This window comes from Phyllobates terribilis, unplaced genomic scaffold (assembly GCF_046119375.1).
Source record: "Phyllobates terribilis strain yellow unplaced genomic scaffold, ASM4611937v1 Scaffold_12__6_contigs__length_324123572, whole genome shotgun sequence".
Taxonomy (NCBI): domain Eukaryota; kingdom Metazoa; phylum Chordata; class Amphibia; order Anura; family Dendrobatidae; genus Phyllobates; species Phyllobates terribilis.
Window position 1 is genome coordinate 121553589 of NW_027362772.1, and position 19948 is coordinate 121573536.

The 19948-nt window shown below is 41.7% G+C and overlaps 1 protein-coding gene across 2 annotated transcripts in view; it reads left to right on the forward strand.

The window, feature by feature from the left end:
• The window catches only part of CA11 (carbonic anhydrase 11), a 1198011-nt gene that overhangs the window by 982475 nt on the left and 195588 nt on the right, over nucleotides 1-19948 (forward strand). For both annotated transcript variants that reach the window (XM_073657763.1, XM_073657762.1), the window contains one exon: nucleotides 14896-14968. In XM_073657763.1, the coding sequence (XP_073513864.1) occupies nucleotides 14896-14968 (73 nt within the window). The remainder of the gene's footprint in view (nucleotides 1-14895; nucleotides 14969-19948) is intronic.

Below are 19948 nucleotides of genomic sequence, written 5' to 3' on the forward strand. Positions count from 1 at the left end.
TACAATAGTTCAAACCGGGAGAAACCTGTAGATGCTTGTGGTACCTTGCTAACCGAGAAGAGCAGAAATGGTAGAAGGTAGTCCCAATCACGACCATGCTTCTCTACGACCTTTTTTAGCATTGCTTTTAAGGTTTTATTAAAGCGCTCCACCAGGCTGTCTGTTTTCGGATGGTAAATGGAGGTTCACAGCTGGGTAATCTGAAGGACTTTACACAGCTCCTTCATTACCTTGCTCATGAATGGGGTTCCTTGTCCGTTAATATCTCCTTCGGCTGTCCGGTGCTGGCAAATATATGGACAAATTAACAGGCTATGCTCCTTCTCAATGAGTTCCTCAGTGGTACCACTTCCGGGTACCGGGTCGCATAGTCCATGACTACCGGGATGTATTGGTGGCCCCTTGCTGATTTAACTAAGGGCCCCACTAGGTCCATGGCAATCCTCTCAAAGGGGATTTTATCACAAGGGGGATTAAAGGACTATGGAAGTGGGATGAGGGGGCGGTTATCTGGCAGATGGGGCAGGATCTACAATAGTTTAAGATCTCCCGGTAACACCCTGACCAATAAAACCTCCTCAATATCCTCTCCTGAGTCTTCTCGATCCCCAGGTATCCCCCCAGAACATGTGAATGGGCCATATCTAATACCCTCCATCGATATGGCCCTGGAACTAACAGCTGCTCCGCTATCTCATCATCCCTTGGTTTGGTCACCCGATACAATAACTCACCCTGAACTGCGAAGTGTGGGTACCTGATGTCTGCCCCGGCTCTTGAGCAACCAAATTACAGAGAGTAACATTGTCCCATGCTTCCTTAAAGTTCTCAAGTCCCGAACATGAGCAGACCCAAAGTTCTCTCCTGGCACCTCTAACTCAGGGAGGTGAGCCTCCTCGGTCACAGTCTTGTCCTCGATGCCGGCAAGGACACACAATGGGAACTCATCCCCTTCAGATGTTGACGGGGGTATTTCCCTAGGGACCTTGATTTTGTCCATGCGACTCAGTCTGGTTCCTTTCCCTCACAAATCCCAGAACAAAGGAAAATCGTGCCCCAATATGACGGGATGTATCAGGTCCTTGAGCACCCCGACCTCATGGGATTGGGCACCACAGTCTATTCCCACTGTCACTCAGGGACGCCAAGGATTAACCTGTGGCCTATGTATGCAGCGAATGCCAACAGTTTTGGCAGGGATCAGCTGGTAGGAAAGGGTGGCACTGATTAGGGTTACCAGACTCCCTGAGTCCAACAGTCCAAGCAGCATCACCCCATTAATGAACTCGGCACACGCGTGCGGCCCCTCACCAGGTTGACCATCCAAGCTACAGGCCAGATAGGCATAATAGGAACAATGCTGTTCTAGGCTGCAGTCCATTGGATCAGGGGACATATGACACCGGGCGGCTATGTGTCCAGGATTATGACACCACCAACATACCACATCCCTCACAGCAGTCTTGGCAGGGCCTTAAGTGGGATTGAAATGACCCACGTTTGTGACTCTAGACCCTTTAGGTGGTGAGCCCATCCCTCTTTGGGTGCTCCAGTATGGGGAATTGACTATATACAGCTTCCCAAGGGATTTTTCAACCAGTTGGTACCTCTCTACCAGGCCCACGACGTTGCCCGCATTCAGAGGGTCGCCCCGGGAAACCCAGGTCTGCACTGGCCTGGGTAGGGAATGGATGAGCCTGTCCATCACCACACGTTCAACCATCCTGGAAGGAGAGGAAGACTCTGACTGCAGCCATTTCTGGACTAGATGTAGCAAGTCAAACATCTGCGAACGAGTGGGTTTGTCGACAGCATACGCCCAGTGGTGGACCCTTTGTGCTCTGACAGACATAGTCACTCCCTAATGTGCCAGTATCTCTGTCTCTAATTTGCCATACTCCTGTGCATCTTGTAGGGCCAGGTCATAGTAGGTCATTTGGGGTTCACCTGTTAAATAGGGGGCCAGCACCTCCGCCCACTGCTCCGGCGGCAGTCTTTCCCGCTCTACCACCCTTTTGAACACAGTCAGAAATGCCTCAACATCATCCCCTGGGGTCATCTTTTGCAACGCATGTCTTACCGCCTTCCGCATGCATACCGTTTATGACACATCACCTAGACTTGGGGCGCGGCGGCCTTCCTGCTGTGGATCTCCCCTGATAAGAGGTCCATCTGCCATTGCTGCTGTTGGATCTGCTCCATGAGGAGTTTATTGGTCTCTTGCTGTGCTTGCTGGCTCTGCAACTGCTGCTCTTGTTGCTGGTGTAGAAGCTTCTGATGCTTCTGCTGCATGTTCTGTTGGCTCTGCAAGTGCTGTTGATGTTGCTGTTGTTGCCTCTGAAGCAAGTGCTTGAGGAGCTCCCCCATGCTGCTGGACATCTCAGGCTGGCTGGCAGCCTTTAACCAGGGCATCCACCGATTACTGTGGCCGGTATACGTGTTCCTGGAATGTTGCTCGCACTCTCACACCAACTGTGGCAAGACGACTCACTCGGCTGCAGTCGGAAGTAGACACAGGAATGGTTTTGACTGCAGGTTTATTATGTCAGTATAAATCATTGCAGACTTCAGCAAAAATAAACTCAGCCTTGCTGGCATAAAGATAAAACAAAAGACAAATGGTAACACAGTCCATATGTGTGCAGGCTCGCCCTGCACCAATTTTCAACACCTTCAACTCCTCACTGAGCTGAAGTTACACAGCCTGGTGACTTGTCTCTCCAGACTCACCAACTACAAAAAAAGACAAGACTGAGCATTTAAACTTGTTCAGCCTCACCCTGAGGGGAGGTAGTGTGAATGGCTTCCCACCCTCTTTGCCATTCACAAAAAAACACACCCTGTAAGTGAGTTACCCCCCCAGCATATAACATGCTGGCAGAATGTTTGTAGGTTTCATTTCACACAGGTTAGCAGCCAGAGAGACACATACCTCCCCTCGTATATAGCACCAGTGACTCTGTCACAAGAAATAATTAGAATGTTTTAGTAACAGACTGAAAAGTTACCTTGTGAACTAACATAACATCACAAGCAATGATGAAAATAGTCAACATAAATGTCTTAAAAAATATTGCAGTTTTATTTATTTTTATTTATATGGCTCAGTTTTTACCACTATTTGTTTTGCAGCATTGGAACCCTGGGTTCAAATCCCACCAAGGACAACATCTATAAAGAGATTGTATGCTCTCTCACATTCCAAAAGACTAATGTTAAGTTCCCACTATGAGTATTTAGTGTGTTTTTGTTGCGGCAGATATTCTGATGCATGTCTGCATCAATTAGTAAAATTGGCTTACTTGTGTTTTTTATTGAATTTTTTTTCGCAATTTATTTATTTTTCGCAATTTTGGCATTTTCTGTATTTTCTTCTTTTATTTTATTCTATTATTCTATACCACTTTTTAAAGAAAATTGCTTGTTTTGTAAACTTTCCATTTGTTTGGTTATTTAACTTTGATAAAACGTTTTTGATTAACTCGTGCAGGATGCACATATTGCACCGTGTTTCTGCTACAGAAATGCAATAAAAATGCATATGAGATTTTTATCTGTGGATTTTCCTCATCTCATTCAAGTCTATAGGGTTAATTTGAAAATCAAGAAAAATTGACATGTTGCAGATTTCAAATTGGTACTGCAGGTCATCTTCTCCAGTGGGACTGAGATTTACAAAAATTCCATACACTTTACTTGAACTGTAATGCACTGAGCTTTTTTGCATATGAAATTACAGAGTGGAAAAATGCACCAAATGCTTATTATGGGAACTTAGCCTAAAGATTCGATTACACAAATCAACCGGTGGTGCTAAACAACCTGCAATCGGCAATTTTTAGGCGGGTTCCTCGTCAACTAAAATCCTGTTATACTGGCAGACTGTGGTTAACTATGCACACTGTACACGACCTGCTGAGAATGATGATCTTTTGAGCAGCACAAAAAATAATTTCACCCGACTAATGGACATTGTGCTTGTTCAACATGTGCTGAACGTCCTCTTTACTCTCAAGGTTATCGTGAAGCAAGCGTTCCCAGTTAACAATACTCTTTCAGTGTAAATGCGCTGAAAGGAGTATAGATTATGAGCCCCAATAGGACACTGATGATAATGTCTATACAGCACTGTGGAATATGATGCCGCCATATGAGCAAGCTTAATACTATATATTTAAAATACAATAATAATATTAATATTAACACACATTGTACAATTACTTCCTTTAAAACTTAATATTTGAAAAATAGATTGTCCAAGATTAGAAAAACATGACAGCTCTCTTTCAGAATCAGCGTACCCTCTTATCATGGATTGTGCATTGTTTTGCTGTTCAGTACAAATGAGTGAATTTTTGAATTTCCAATTCACCAGCATTGCCAAACCCCCCCAAAATAGATTGCAATATTGACATATGTAGCATATAAAAGTCTTTTGTTGGCCAGAATAGACGTGTGTAACACTCTGAGAACCCCTAGTACTGTACTGAGCACCTTTTAGCTCTTTAATGCGATATACAATGTAAAAAAACATATTATAGTGTGGTACTGTGTTAGCCAGAAAATTATGTAAATATTTTTATGCCAAAAATTATGAAGATACAGAACACACTTTTTTTGCTCAAAGTTATCAATGTAACTAAAAAGCATATAGAAATATATAGATTTCTGAAAAAAATAAAACATCTTTACATTTTTTTTCATAAACCTCAATCAGCCTCAAGCCTTCATTGTAGTAACTCAAGGAAAGGCAAAGCCATAGGTTAAAGCATCCCTCAGTTATTACTATCATAAAAACCTGCCTGATGAAAAAGCCTCTGTGTTTCGAAAGCTTGAAAATATATTTTTTTTTCTGGTTAGTAAAGAAAGATATCACTCCTAGAATACTTTTATCTTTTTTGGTATAAAAGTATTTACATATAATTCCTTAATGCAGACACAAAATTAGGACATAGGGATATAAAACTGTTTGCAGTGTGTCGAGAATAAAAAAAAAATGGGGTATAACAAATCAATCAATTCCCAGTCGCACCAACTATGCAGGTCCGGCACCTTCCTATCACTTAAATCTTTGTATTATTATTCTTCACACACTGAAACTACCACTCTCATATTCAATGTTTTTTAGCCCTTGAATTGTTTTAATTTGCTGAGACTTGCGAATTTCAGGAAATTAAACTCAAAGTCGTTTATCCAGCGCATCAATCCACACATCTCTACTATGAAGCCACATTCACTTCAATGGCCAGGGTTTTAATTCCAGATACATCCTATGGTCAGGAGTTGCATTGTTTCAGAACAAAACCAGACATTTATTTCCTGTCATGGACAACAATCCCTTTAAATATAATCACTATACTCAAAAGAAACACAAGGTGAGTAATATGTGCGTCCAACAGGCTGCTGAACATTTTATGATCTCCAGCTTAAAACCAAGTTTTCTGCCTTTTTTGTCCTGTGTTTATTATGATGATATATGCATGTAGGCATAGGCCAAAGTAGTGTGTCTGCACTCGGCATATTTTTAAGTTTTTAATTTTTATATGTAAGAGATGCGGTGTGTCTAACTTTCTGATTAGGTACACTTTCAAGCCATCTATTTTTATGTACTTTTTAAAAAAAAAATAAACAAAATTACATGTAGGTGCCTGGTGTGTTTAAAGTGACGAATGGTTTGAAAATTGTCCTAGCTGCCAAAGGTGCAAAATGTCCTAAAAGCTATGACAATGAAAAAGTAAAGATTTTCCCACGCCAGACATTTAAAACGTATTTACTTGAGATAAGCAGATTAATTCACGGAGAATCGACTTTGAAGTCCCCATGAATACAAACACTCTGTGATTTGACTTGTGAGGATCGCCCCAAAAAATGCCCCATATCATTTCAAACATTGCTGAAGTGGGCTAATGGCATCAGACATGGCCACGTGAACTTCAGCATAATGTCCTGCAGCTATCACATCACATGGTAAAGCACAGCCAATCTTTGGGGCTGTTACAGACTATCTTTATCTTTCCATCGCTCTCTTTTTTTCTGGACAATTAGTGGCTTTTCCGTATTGTGATTCACTGCAAATTTATCTAACACAAATCGAATTTTTTTGGGAAAAATTTGTCGAACAAGCAAATTAGAATTTGAAAAGATTTGCTCATCTCCAATATTCACAGCATATGCCAACAATGTCTAATATATGAAGATCTAACCTCTGGTAGCCACAACTATTAGATAAAAGAGGCCATCTGACCACTTTTTTCCAAAAACAAGATGGCTAACCGTGGCCGCATCCATTGATAGACTGAGACTGAATGAAGCACAAATTTGCTCAGCTCCTTTCACAACTTCTATAGACTTAAAAGCAAGGAGCAGTTGGTTGATTTACTCTGAATGCAACTATGCAGCTCCAAAAATGTGTCAATCTAAAGGTAAAATGCAGAACGCAGTTTAAGAGATTCTTTGATGTTCTCATATCATCCAGTCAGGTGAATTAATGTATCACAGGCAGAACATCCTGCTTTCTCCTAGACTTCTTTCTTCATTGATGAAAGACCTATCTGTCAGTAACTCAGGATTGGCAGCAGCTGGGATTAATTACAGGCCATACAAGTTGTTGTGTCCCGAAAACAATACACCAAGGCGAGCATGCTTATTGGATAGGGGCATACACCCTCTGCACAGATAGTACTAGCCTATAAACACTTTTCCTTTCTTCTAGTAGTCTCTGATTCTAGAGGTAAGACTCTCACCAGGACATATAAGATCATGTGAATATGCCATAATTGTCAGATATTGAAAAACCATTGTGAACCTAATGCTTTCCTCAACAAATCCCTACTGTAATGCAGCCAAAACCTTCTTCCTTTGTGTGCATTACTACGATGTGGCTTAACCCCTTAGTGACCAATAGACGTCTTTTTACTGACCTGAGGTATAAGAGACTAGCATTCCCTGACAGGTGATAATCCTGTAGCTGTCAGCTGTACATTATAGCTGACAAATTGCTGCATCAGCCGCCATCAGTGTGGACACCTAACATGCACGTTTAACCCCTTAGATTCCGCTGTCAATAGTTAACAGAGTGTGGGGGTTTCCAGTTTAACCTCATCGGCACTTTGAGATCTTGATTGTGTGGTCCTGATATTTGCCATGGCAGTTAATGGCCAAATAACGGCCTTACAGGCTGCCGGTTATAGCGGCCTGTACAGAAGTTATCAAAATTTAGGTGGTAAAAATAAACTCTCTCATTCTTGTCATGCCACTTTCCATTACTTCCTGAAAAGAACCAGAAGGGTTAATGAACTACCTGAAAGCAATTTAAAATACGTTGAGGGGTACAGTTTTTAAAATGGTATGACTTTTGTGTGGTTTCCAACATATAGGACCCACAAAGTCACTTCAAAACTGAACAGGTCCCTAAAAAAATACTTTTTTGTAAATTTCCTTGAAAAAATGAAAAATTACCGCTACATTTTTAAACCTTCTAAAATGCTAACAAAATAAAACACTTTACAAATGGTGATGATGTAAAGCAGATGACTCGCCCCCTGGGCCTGTGTTGCGCGTGCACGTGCGTGCGGGGAATACCCGGAGCCGGATCGCTGGGGGTTGTAGTCTCCGTGGCGCTGACCCGGTCCGTGCCCAGGGTGGTCAATTCAGTGGCAGTCTTATTAGTGTGATAAGGTCCGACTACGCCACCCGTGGAATGCGGTCAGTGCGGACCGCCGCTGCAAGGCAGACTGCTGGGGCAGATGGTGTATGCAGCTTAGGTAGTGTGACTCCCCACGGGAGGAGTACAGCCTCAGGGCAGTTAGCGTGGATGATGGGAGTGATGGTGGAGATAGTCCCAATACCAATAGTGCCGGAGGAGCAAGAAGTCACAGACAACGTGTTGCAATCCAATGTCCTTTACTCACAGTTTGTATTCTCCAGGTCACTCTCGCGAAGCAGTGACCACCCAAGCCGTGCTGCGTCCACCAGGCAAGGGACTCGGTCAACTCCCAGGTCTTTCTGGAGTATGTCTCAAAGCTCCCTTCCGTCCTTTCTCTGGCTCGTGCCCCACCAGTGACCAAGCTTATGTCCAGCTCCCGTGGGCCTTCTCTTGGGAGGGCTACGTGCCCACGTCCCTGACCCTATATGGTATGCCTTCTTAGCAAGGTGTAGCGAGGGGTCGCACCAAGGGCTGGTCACGACCTCCGGTTCTTGGCTGAAGATGATTCGCTTCCACCAATTTGGGATCCGGTACCCTGTTCTGCCAACCCGTCACCCGCAATCTCCTGAGTCCTTAGGGTTCTCTCTTCCTTCTCGTTCCTGAGCCTTTCTGTTTCACTTGTTACTTCTGTTCTGGTCTTGTTCCCTTTTCCTTTCCACTGTTCCTTCTCCTCTCTCTCTCTCTCTCTCTGGCCCCGGCCTCTGTGCTAGGCCTGCCAAGGGAGCAGAGCCCATGCAGCAGCCCTGCTCCCTGCCTTCTCCACTTCTCCTCACAGACTGAACTTCTTCTTCTTTCTCCCAGAGCTGGCTGGGCCTCACAGGCTAGGCCCGCCTCCGGAGCAGAGCTCCACAGAGGCCCTGCTCTGTCACTTCCTCTCTCTGACTGAACACTGATCTAAGATGGTGCCCACCTTATATACCTCCCTCTGACCATGAGCCCAGGTGACTAGCAACCAATGGGCTCCTTCCTATGCTCAGGACCCAACCCCTATCTGCCCCTACAGCACTGGGTATTCCACCCCCCTCCCCACTCCAGCCAGGGACAGATGCTGTCGTGCCTGCACTTCTGTCTAGTGGGAGCACAGTTGAGCTGTCCCTTGGAAATGGGGTGTGTGTGCTGTATGCAGCCTACTGAGCCTTGATCCATACTCCATGCTTACCCGGGAGTGGGATATCACACCTCTGGATGAGGTGCAATACCTCTGTAGCGACCAAGTCCTCTGGGCGCTACACAGACATGAGGGAAATGTTATTTATTTCATGTTTTTGTGTGGGATGACTATTGGGATTTAAGGGATAATCATTCAAAGTTTGAATATTGCAATTTTTAAAACATGTTTGTCAAATTTCTGATATTTTTATAAATAAACACAAAACATATTAACCTACATGTTACCACTGTTATAAAGTATCATGTGTCACAAAAAAATCTCAAAATAAATTGGATATGTTGAAACATTTCAGAGATATTACTCCATAAAGTGACACTGGTAAGATTAAAAAAAAATTGGTCCTGTCACTAAGGGGTTAAGATTGCCTTTGATAATTGTTGGTAAACAAAGGTGCATAAGGTTTTATATGTTTGGGCATTTCTTTGCTAAGCATTATGATGGAGGCACACATTTAGTTCTGATGTGGTTCTTGGTGCAGTATTTGAATCCCACGAGATGTATAAGTTTTTCTGCTTAACTATTTCTTCCTTTTGTATATATTGGATTATATTGGAATCATATGCCTGCCCTTTCTTATTCGCTTATCATTTGTACTATCAGTCAAACTTAAGGCAACTTATTTCAAAGATGTAAAATTAATATTTTTAATTCTTTTGCTAAAGGAAACTTGTCATGAGGAATTTATACAGTGCTGCGCAACATTATTTGCACCCCTTAATTTTTGTCATAGACTGTACAATATCTTCATAAATAAATGGAAATGAACCAAAGTTATATCCTCAGGGCTTTTTAATTAGAGGTCCAAAGTAATACAACATTGTTTTTCAACTTCCATGTTGCAATTTCAGAGAAAAAACATAATAAACAGCATGTGCAGCAATAAAGGCACCCCTAATTAAAACTTGGTTGCACACCCTTTGGCAATGATGACAGCCACCAAACATTTCTTGTAGTCATCTATAAGCTTCTTGCATGTCTCAGCTGGAATTTTCTCCCACTCTTCCTTTGCAGTTTGTTCAAGCTCTTGAATGTTTGCAGGGTTCTTTTTCCCAATGGCAGATTTCAGCTAACCCCAAAGATTTTCAATGGGATTGAGGTCAGGACTCATTGCTGGCCATTTTAAAACAGTCCATTTTTTCATTTTCAACCATTACTGTGTACTTTTGGATGTGTGCTTTTGGTCATTGTCTTGCTGGAGAACCCATGATCTTTGACTCAAAGCAAGTTTCCTTACACTGGGTAGGAAATTTTGCTGTGAAATCTCTTGATAATTCTCTGATTTCATGATTTCTGTGATACAGTCAGGGCCTTCAGTACCACACGCAACAAAGCAACCCCAAAGCATTATGGATCCTCCACCATGATTAACTCTTGGTAAGGTGTTCTTTTCCTTATAAGCTTCATTACTCAGTCTGTAAACAAAGTGTTGCATTGCCAAAAAGCTCTATTTTTGTTTCATCTGTCCACAGAACATTTCTCCAGAAGGATTATGGTTTGTCAAGGTACTCTTTGGCAAAGATCAGTCATTCATTTTTATGTCTTTTCTTCAGCAATCGTTTCTTCCTTGGCCTTCGCCCATAAAGCTCTGCTTGGTTTCGTGTGTGGCATATGGTACTTGTTGAAATCATGACCCCAGACTGTTCCAGGTTGGCCTTCAGGTCTTTGAATGTTTGACGTGTTTTTTTTTCCACCATTCATAACAACCTTTGAAGACATCTCTTGTCAATTTTCCTCATTCCCCCACGTCCAGGGAGGTTCTAGATGGTCTAAGGCTGCCTATCCCCCACTAAACCTGCCTGATAGAAGCTAAAGCACACGTGGAGCCCAAACGACCAAGCGTCCACACAACAACACCATCACAGCTCAATGATCAGAGCGCGCCGCCATGTTTGTGGGCAGGCTATTTAAAGATTAAGCCCTGCCCATCGTCGCACTATTGGTTACGTCACCCGTGACCAATCAGGCAGTGCCAGGTCACCGGATCAGCTGACTCCCAAACAACCAATCACGGTCCGCCATGTCACGGGCATGCCCAGTGCAGTGAACCCTGGACTTTGGCTTTAACAGCCCTGTCTCCCTCCGCAACCTATGCTTCATGTTGCTAGGAACAAAGATCTGAGAGACAACTTGTACATCTCGTGCACCAGCTAGGCGTTGGGCCTGATGATGATGCTGAGCAGCATCAGCACTGGCTGGATTGGAATGGGAGACCACAGAATCCACTGATGGTTCTGATCCCATTTCAAACCCAGAAAACGCCCGACACCTTTCACTATGGCTCATACAGACCCACATATCAAAAATAAAAGTGGCATAAGGAGAGGTAACCTTCCTAAGAAACACCACTGTTTACAAGGGAAGCATGGAAGAAAGGAGAAGGGTTGCCCAACGCATGCTTCGCGGCATCCCGAGCCGCTTTCTCAAGGGCAGAGAGTGTATGTTGGAGGTGACCCATGGTCTCTCTATATACCCTCAGTGGCGCCCGGAGATCCGTTCACGTGGCCAGCGCGGCGCGCACCCAGAAGTCGCCAGCTAAAATCGGGGGTGCGCCGTATGGACCACACGATAGTGATGCCAGTAATGGCACATGCGCACGGCAGTAAGAACATGGCGCACGCGCGCCCCAGCCGTTAGAGCGCCCACTGCACAGGAAAGAAGGATCCCATACAGGCGCATGGCGTACCCGGGCCCACAACAGATGAAATCAAATGATAACAAACAGCCCTATCAGACGGAGGGTTGGATATGGAAGGAAGCAGAGGTTAAAAAATGGGGGGGGGGGGAGAGGGCCATAATCAAAAGGAAGAGACAAGATGACAAAAGTATAAAGGACAATCAAATACATCTGGCGCATAGAATAACATGTATATCTAGAGCATGTCATCTTGTCTTGTAAGCCCATGTCCCATAGCAACCTCCAATCTGGTGTAAGCATCCAAATTATCCATAATGGGCAGGGGTCATAAAAAGATTTTTATCTGGGGTATATAGATATGCTCTAATAAAGGAGGAAAAAGAAGAGAACAACAAAATACACAATACAAAATTAAAATCACATAAAATACAAATCCCCCTTGGAAACACCTCCCTCACTTCTATCAAAAGAAAGAGGTGTAAAGATGAAGATGTACAGGGTCAGCTGCTAAGATCATAAAAAGGAAGAGAAACTCAGGGACTCGTTGAGGCCATTGGGTGTCACTGTGCCCAATCGCATAATCCATTGTGCCTCACTCTGGGCAAGCGCTTTTTTAATATTACTCCCTCCCCCCCCGAATCCCAATATCTATCACATAGATACCACGCACCATAAAGGAGCGAGGGTTACAATTATGTTTGGTTCTAAAGTGACGTGGGACAGTCTTAAGTAGTGTTGGGTCTTCTGCTGAGCTGGCTGCCCCAATGTCTCTTACGTGCTCACGTATATGTACCCGCAGTTCCCTAGAGGTCAAACCGACATAGATTAGAGGGCAACTTCAGGTAGCGTAATAGATGACACCCATCATGCCACATGATATGTGATGTCTAATGTCGAATGATCTATTACCATCTGCAGAACAGAAGCTAGTGCATAGAAGGACATTGGGGCAAGCCACACAGTATCCACACTTAAAACTGCCCAAGCTCGGGCCCTTTGATCCAAAAGGGCGCGGTACCGGTGATACATAATGGCTATTGACAAGAATATCTCCGAGACTGTGGCATCTCCTGGGTGTCATGGATGGAAAATCCCTGAGGCATCCCCTCAGGGAGGGCTCCGTCATCAAGATGTCCCAATGTTTATTTAAAATGGTTCTCATATTAGACCATTCGTGGTTATAGGTAGAGATGAAGCGAATCGTCTCCTCCCCCTCTACTGAGGGTTTCTTAGGATTGAGGAGAGAAATGCAGGGGGGTCATCGTTGTCCTGTTATATCACCTTTTAATGCATCTCTGACTGTAACCACGCTGTGTGAAACGATATTTCAGGTCTTGTGCCTGACGTTCAAAAATTTGTTCTGTGGAGCAGATCCGCCTCATCCTTAGGAACTGTCCAACCAGGACAGCCCCAATGGTTGCTGGACTATGGGCAGACCCAGCGTGAATCAGCGAGTTGACAGCAGTGGGCTTCCTGAAAACATCTGTCTGAATACTCCCTTTGGTGTCAACATTAAGGGAGATGTCCAGGAAGTCCACTCTTTTGGTATCAAAGACATATGTCAACCTTATATTATACCGATTCACGCTGAGAGAGTCCATGAACTCCCCAAGCTACTGGGCCGAGCCCCACCACAAAAACAAAATGTCGTCAATGTATCTAAGCCAGAACAGCACATGGCTGGCGGCCGGCACACCTTCCCCTCCAAAAATCTCTTTCCCACTGCCCGAGGAAGAGGTTGGCATAGGAGGGCGCGCAGGCCGCCCCCATGGCTGTGCCACGCTTTTGAAGATAGAAAAAATCCTTGAAGACAAAGAAGTTGTGCGTCAGGACAAACTCCAGCAGCTCTACAATGAGCTCACACATGGGGCTGTCCAGGTTGGAGGCCCCCAGGAAAAGTCGGACCGCATTTAGACCATCTGTATGGTTAATACTAGTATATAGGCTCTCTACGTCAGCAGTGACGAGGAGAGTTCCTTCATCCACAAAGACCCATCACTTCTACCAGAGTGCCTAATACAGTATTGAGATTCCTAGTACAGCCAAGTAAATGTGCTTGGCTATTTTCAGAGCTCCAATAGAGCTGAATGTGCATGACCAGTTACCTTTCCATTCAGGTTGGGTACACTTTCAGGCAATATGAAAAGCCAGGACATACCAGTTCTAGAAATAGGTGTGGATTGAAGAGTTACTATAAAAGTCAGAGATGGGAATAATACAATTCTCAACACTGAAATTGCAACACCAAGAATGTAAAGTTGTTGAATTAGGATAATCACAGGATTAATAAACATGTTAATGATATGCATATAATGAAAATGGAGACATAATTATCAAAGCATCTCGATTTATTCAGCACTGAGTATGAGAGCTGTGCAGCCCTGGCTGCTATCAGTGAGGAATGCTTATCTCAGAAATGTTCTGCCATGCTGAGTGCACTTGGATGCACACTCATCAAGATCCTCTGCTGGTAGCTTCCTTTGAAATTGCTGACCACTGACGTCCCAGATATGCTCATTGGGAGACAAGTCCATGAATGCTTCAAGCCCACTAGCATGTTTAGGCCACATAGGCTGCTCATAATAGCACCAGAAACATTTAGCCTAGAGTTGCATTGAAAAACATGGTGCTCATTCCTGATATTGAATAAATCGAGATATTTTGAAAACTGTGTTTCCATTTTTTCATTTGCATATCATTACCATGTCTATATAGTGCGATTTTCATAATTTTGCAACTTTTCCTTCTTGGTATTGTAATTTCAATGTTGAGGAGTGTAATTTAGGCATCACTATGGTAAGAATAAAAAAAGTAATTGATTTAACGATTGATCTATGAAAAATTTGACTAATACACAAATATATTTTGTGATTTTCCTGGTATTAAATTTATTTTCTGAAGTAGATGATAAAGTGCATGCATGGTTAGTAAATAATAAAATGAATTTGAATTTCAAATCTTTTTTTCCTGAGATATGCATTAGAATTTATCCATTTATCTTATATACTTAATGCTAGGCAAGAACAAGAAGAAAAAATTAGGAAAGCCTATTTTAGATGAAATATGTTTAATCAGATTACTGTTTGAATCTTGAGATTTACATGATAACTTTTTCAGAAAGCTTCGGTAGAAATAAAATGAGTAAGCATATAACGTAAACATATTTGTAGCAATGGTTGTTTTTTCTTTCCAATTGGACTGCATGCAGCACATTACACCAGCACTAACAAATAAATATAACTAGATTTTCACATTTGCATAATGAATCTTTCATGAGTTCAGCTACGTTTTACATCAGAATGCATTTGGCAAACCAAGAGAAAAAATATATGTTTTATTCTCACTGCATTACCAACACTAATTCTGGGGTCTTCTCCTTTGAAGGTGGCGGATAATTCCAATCCATTTCTCAACAGGATGTTGAACAGAGAAACCATCACAAGGATATCTTTTAGAAGTAAGAATTTTGAATGTCCCATGGGGTAAAGCAATATCCTTTTAACTTGCAGACGGTGAAGCGGAGATATGATCAAAATGAAATGTGTGATATGTTATCAAGTCTCCAGTGAAAATTTGACCTGATCATACAACTGATTGATAATGTAATTCTGTTGAACAACATCTAGGGAAAGGTCTAGTAGTACAATGTGTAGAGAAGAGTAATAATCAGGAATATTATGTCATTACAATGGCAGGGTAATGTTAAAGCTATTGGGTAAATTTATAAAAGATGGATTTTTTTTATTTAAAGGGAACCTGTCGCCAGGTTTTACCCATATAAAGTACGGCCACGATTATTGGGACCTTTTTTACAGCATACTGGAATGCTGTACATAAGTCCTCAATCCCCTATTTAAATCTGAAAAATGACCTTTTATTATACACACAGATAGCACGGTCTGGTCTGTTAGGTATCTCTGGTCTTGATCTGGCACTTCTTCTCTTCTTGTGATCGCTGTCTTCCTTCCCTGCGTCATGTGGATGACGTATTCTATGTCATCCATAGTGTCCCCATTCCTCTCAGAGAGAAGTGCATCAGTGCAGGAGCATGGTGGGGACACTGTGTGGATGACGAAGGATGCATCATACACACAAAGCAAGGAAGGAGGAAGGTGATCGCAAGAAGAGAGGAGGCGCCGGATCAGGACCGGACTGCTCCATCTGTGAGTATAATAGGTCTTTTTTGGAATCTGCAGACTGGATTGAGGACTTTTTTACAGCATTCTAATATGTTGTAAAAAAGGCCTCAATGGTGGTGGCTGGACTTTATATGGGGAAAACGTGGTGACAGGTTCCCTTTAAATGAAAACTGAGATGCCAGATATACAGAATGTATAATAATAGCTAAGCTTTGTAAGAAAATTGAATTTATAAAATGTTTCACTAGGAGGCACCCCAGACATTTCTGCCTACTTTTAACCATTGGTAGATTGAAATTTAGATATTCAACCTTCTGGAAGTGTTAGTTTTATGTTTATTGAATTGTACTGATAGCAGCTAAATGACACTGCAAACCTGTGCAATGTTACATTATATGAAAATTCACATTATTTGCCTTCCATATTGCTTTCATAATCGTCATAAATAAATGTTACTGTTTGCTGATGTTGATTTACATCCAATGTAAAGATAGATAAAGTATAGAGAAAGGAAGAAATGGGCGATATATCTGAGGCACTACCAAAAGTAAGGCGGATCAGGAAGGAAAAACTGGTTTATTCATGCAACGTGAAGGTGCCTAAAGAAGGAGTTAAATCAACTCTGAAATGCATTGCCTGAAAAAACTGTTTTTCTTCACGATCTGCGTTACTTTTGGCAGCATCCAGGATACACCGCCCATTTCTACCTATGTCCATACCTCATTCTCTACCCATTGGGAGTGAGTTCAGTGGCCAGAGCGGCAGCCGTACACTGGATTTATTATCACACTTATCGGAATTGTGCTGTACACAACCCATCCAGGTGAGCGGCTAAGTGTTATGTTACCCTCACATATTACCAGTGACACAGGGAGCGTCTCTTTTGTTTGTTTGAAGATTTGGCCTGCATGAAAAGTAATCCATATCTTCTGAGATCCTTTCTATAGTTATTATGACTTTAAGCTTAACGCATAAACCTTTACTTTTCAATGAACTGTACAATAAATATGTGGTTAATATTTTCAATATTTATTATATGCTTTATAAATGAGTAATTTCAGAATCCATCCTACTTCTCTTTTAGGGGCACAAAGTAAAAAAAAATTCACTCCTTAAAGAGTAACTGTCATTTTATTTATTTATTTATTTATTTTTTCATATAGCAATGGTACAAATGAAAATAAGAACCTTTGTAATGCATCTTATTAGAGCAATCTCCTTCTTTCTCTGCTTGGAAAAAATCAGTTGATCTCAAAATTCTCAATTCACATGCAAAATCTGTATTCCGTGACTCAGATAGGAGATGATAGTTGGTGCTCTTAAAGTTCTAAGTAGAACTTTAAAGGAGTATTTCCATCTCCAAGATCCTATACCAGTATGGAGTAGGTGTATTAATAGTAATATTAGCAAATATCTCCAATTAGAAATGTAGTATATTTTTTCTGATTCGCTATGTCTCTTTCTTCATGTGCAGGCATTGCAGGACCTTAGGTATCCATGGTTACGTCCAGTGATAAAGTCACAGTTATCTAGTTGCTATTGGTCGTAACCATGGATTCCTAAGGTCCTGCGATGCCTGCATATGAGGTAAGAGAGATAGCGAATCAAAAATAATATTCTACATTTCTAATTGGAGAAATTTGCTAATATTATTATTATTACACCTACTACATATTGGGATAGGATCTTGTAGATGGGACTACCCCTTTAACTATTGCTTTAGGAGAAATTGCAGCATGCTGACCTTTGAAGAAGATGCTGTTCCACCAGCAGCAGGACTGCTGAGATTTCCACCTTACTGAGAACCAATTATGTCAACCGACTCAAGAATTATCACTGGGGAACCCATTTTTGTTGAGTTAGATTTAACACTTTTTTGACTAACTTTTGGCTTCTGAATCGAAAAGTGACCCCAGTTTTTTTCTATCACAACTTTTCAGCTACAAGACACCCTCTCTTTGCACCAAAAAACATACAAAATGTACATACATTGTAAAAAAAAATGCAAAAAATAACCTCAATGTAATGTTTATTTAAAGATATTTTGTTCATACAAGCGATATATTGTTACTGTAAGCCAAATTGTAAGCAATTAGTAAAGTTTGATCAAAAATAGAGAACACAGGAAGTTAGATGCCCCAAATAATAATCAGAAGAATAATATATGTGAAAAAAGTAAATTTTATTAAATATTATTAAAAACATCACAATATTATATATGGTAGTGACGTTATTTAATGAAACACACAAACATTAGATGAACCTGGCAGGTCAAAGATGTAAAGGTAATATAGCAGACACCTTAATATATTATAAATGCAATGTGATGATATGCCCACAAATGAAATACTAATCATATAAATAAAAAGTCAACCCCCAATTGGAACTGATTGTACATACCAAATGGCTACCACATACATCATATTGCATAGTAATGAAGTTGAATCAATAACAGCATGTCCAATCATCTATCAATGTCAGAAATATGCTCACCCATAAAGTGCTGCAGTGCCAGGTGCATCAAGAGAACAAAGAGCCCCGACGCGCGTTTCGCGTAGGCTTTGTCGGGGGTCCTAACAAATAGTAAAGTTACGTAGCAGTGAATGTAAAAATGTGCACCTTTAGCTTTTTCTAGAGTGTTTCATCTGTTGACAATCTCGCCTGATGCTCCAACAATAGTCAGCATTCATATCTACATCCCATCTACCCTTATACTTCCCCTCCATGACCTCAAAATCTTGGTGGAATCATTCACCATATTGATCACTGACTGAACCAAGGTTTTCAGGGACATTAAGAAGATGGTTATGTAGAAAATGCACCTTGATGCTCATGTTGCAATCAAGCATTTTCTAGCTCTCTAAGAGTTTCTGGGCAATTTTGGTCTAATTGTTTGCTCTTGTATTTCCAAGAAAGTCCTTGACATGGTCTTTGAATAATAATCAAGAATTTTTTTTGAGTTCTGACACTGTACATGCGTACATGAAATGATCATATTTGATAAGCTGCCGAATCTGTGGACCATCAAACATATCGGCAATAATTTTTTCAAATTACAGGTTAGGAAATGCCAAAATGAGGGATTTGAAACAGTCTCCTTCAGTTGGAAAAGCTTTAACAAATTGTTTCATGAGACCTAGTTTCATGTACTTTGGAAATTTAATGTTCTTTTTGTCAAATAGTTGCTCATGTTTGAATCATCAGGATTGATGTCAGATCTTGGAGGCCAATTCCGCTCAATCCAATGGTTCTCACGAGCTCTGCTGTCCCACAAGCACAGAAACTAAGGTGTAGGGATTCGAGCTCTTGGGTAGCCACTTGGATATACGCGGTACAGGATTATATATCAAAACAGCATGAAGTTTATTGTCCAGCTGCAAAACTAAAACAGACTTCCTTTAGTATCAATGGATAACATAAACACTCCTTTTCTTCAGGCAGAATGAAACAACATAAATGTAGCTGCCTCACCAACATTGGTATTTACAGCAGCAGCTCACACTTGTAATAAATGCGTTCATCAAACAAACACCTCAATTGACAGCTCAGACTAACCAGCAGCTCTGCCTTTCTCCAGTCTCAACACACCTTACACTGCTGCGCTAACCCAGCAGCTGTTAATAGATCTGTAAGCTCTGGACTGGATGATAGGATTGATTTTTTCCAGCCAGGTTCTTTTGGTTACTCAAAAAACCCGGAGACAAAATCCAGACACATTTAACCCTTTCAGTAACCTAGTGTTCTTGGCGTAACTTACATTACCGACACATCTCTTTCATCTAGGACATTACCTCTTGCTTTCCTACACAGCCTCCCCCTTTGCCAAAAGGTATTGTCTATCCATAACAGTGTACCTTTGACCACTTTGGAGAAATTTGGCGCTACCAACACTTGTTGCTTACAAAGGGCCAGTTTAAGTTCTTGAAATGCCCTCTCAACCTCCTGAGGCCATTTAACCATCATTGATTTTGTGCGCTTTAGAATATAAGTTAAAGGCGCTGCTAATGCAACAAAATAGGGACAAATGTAATAGCCTACCATTATCGAGAATGCTCTGACCTGTTTTTTTTGTGAAGGAGCATGGTCAGCTCTTTATCGCCTCATGTGATTCTACCTCCCATTGTGCGTCAGGAATTCTAAATGACTTCAAATTGACCTTAGCGTGAGGTTCAGTGTGTATCTCATGCCTGATGCCACGAGTGAGACCTGGTAACTTCGAGACCCTATCTCTATTCTGATGTATGATTTTCTGGCCGTACTATTTTTGGGAAGGTAAAACCTTTTTCTGCCACTTTGAC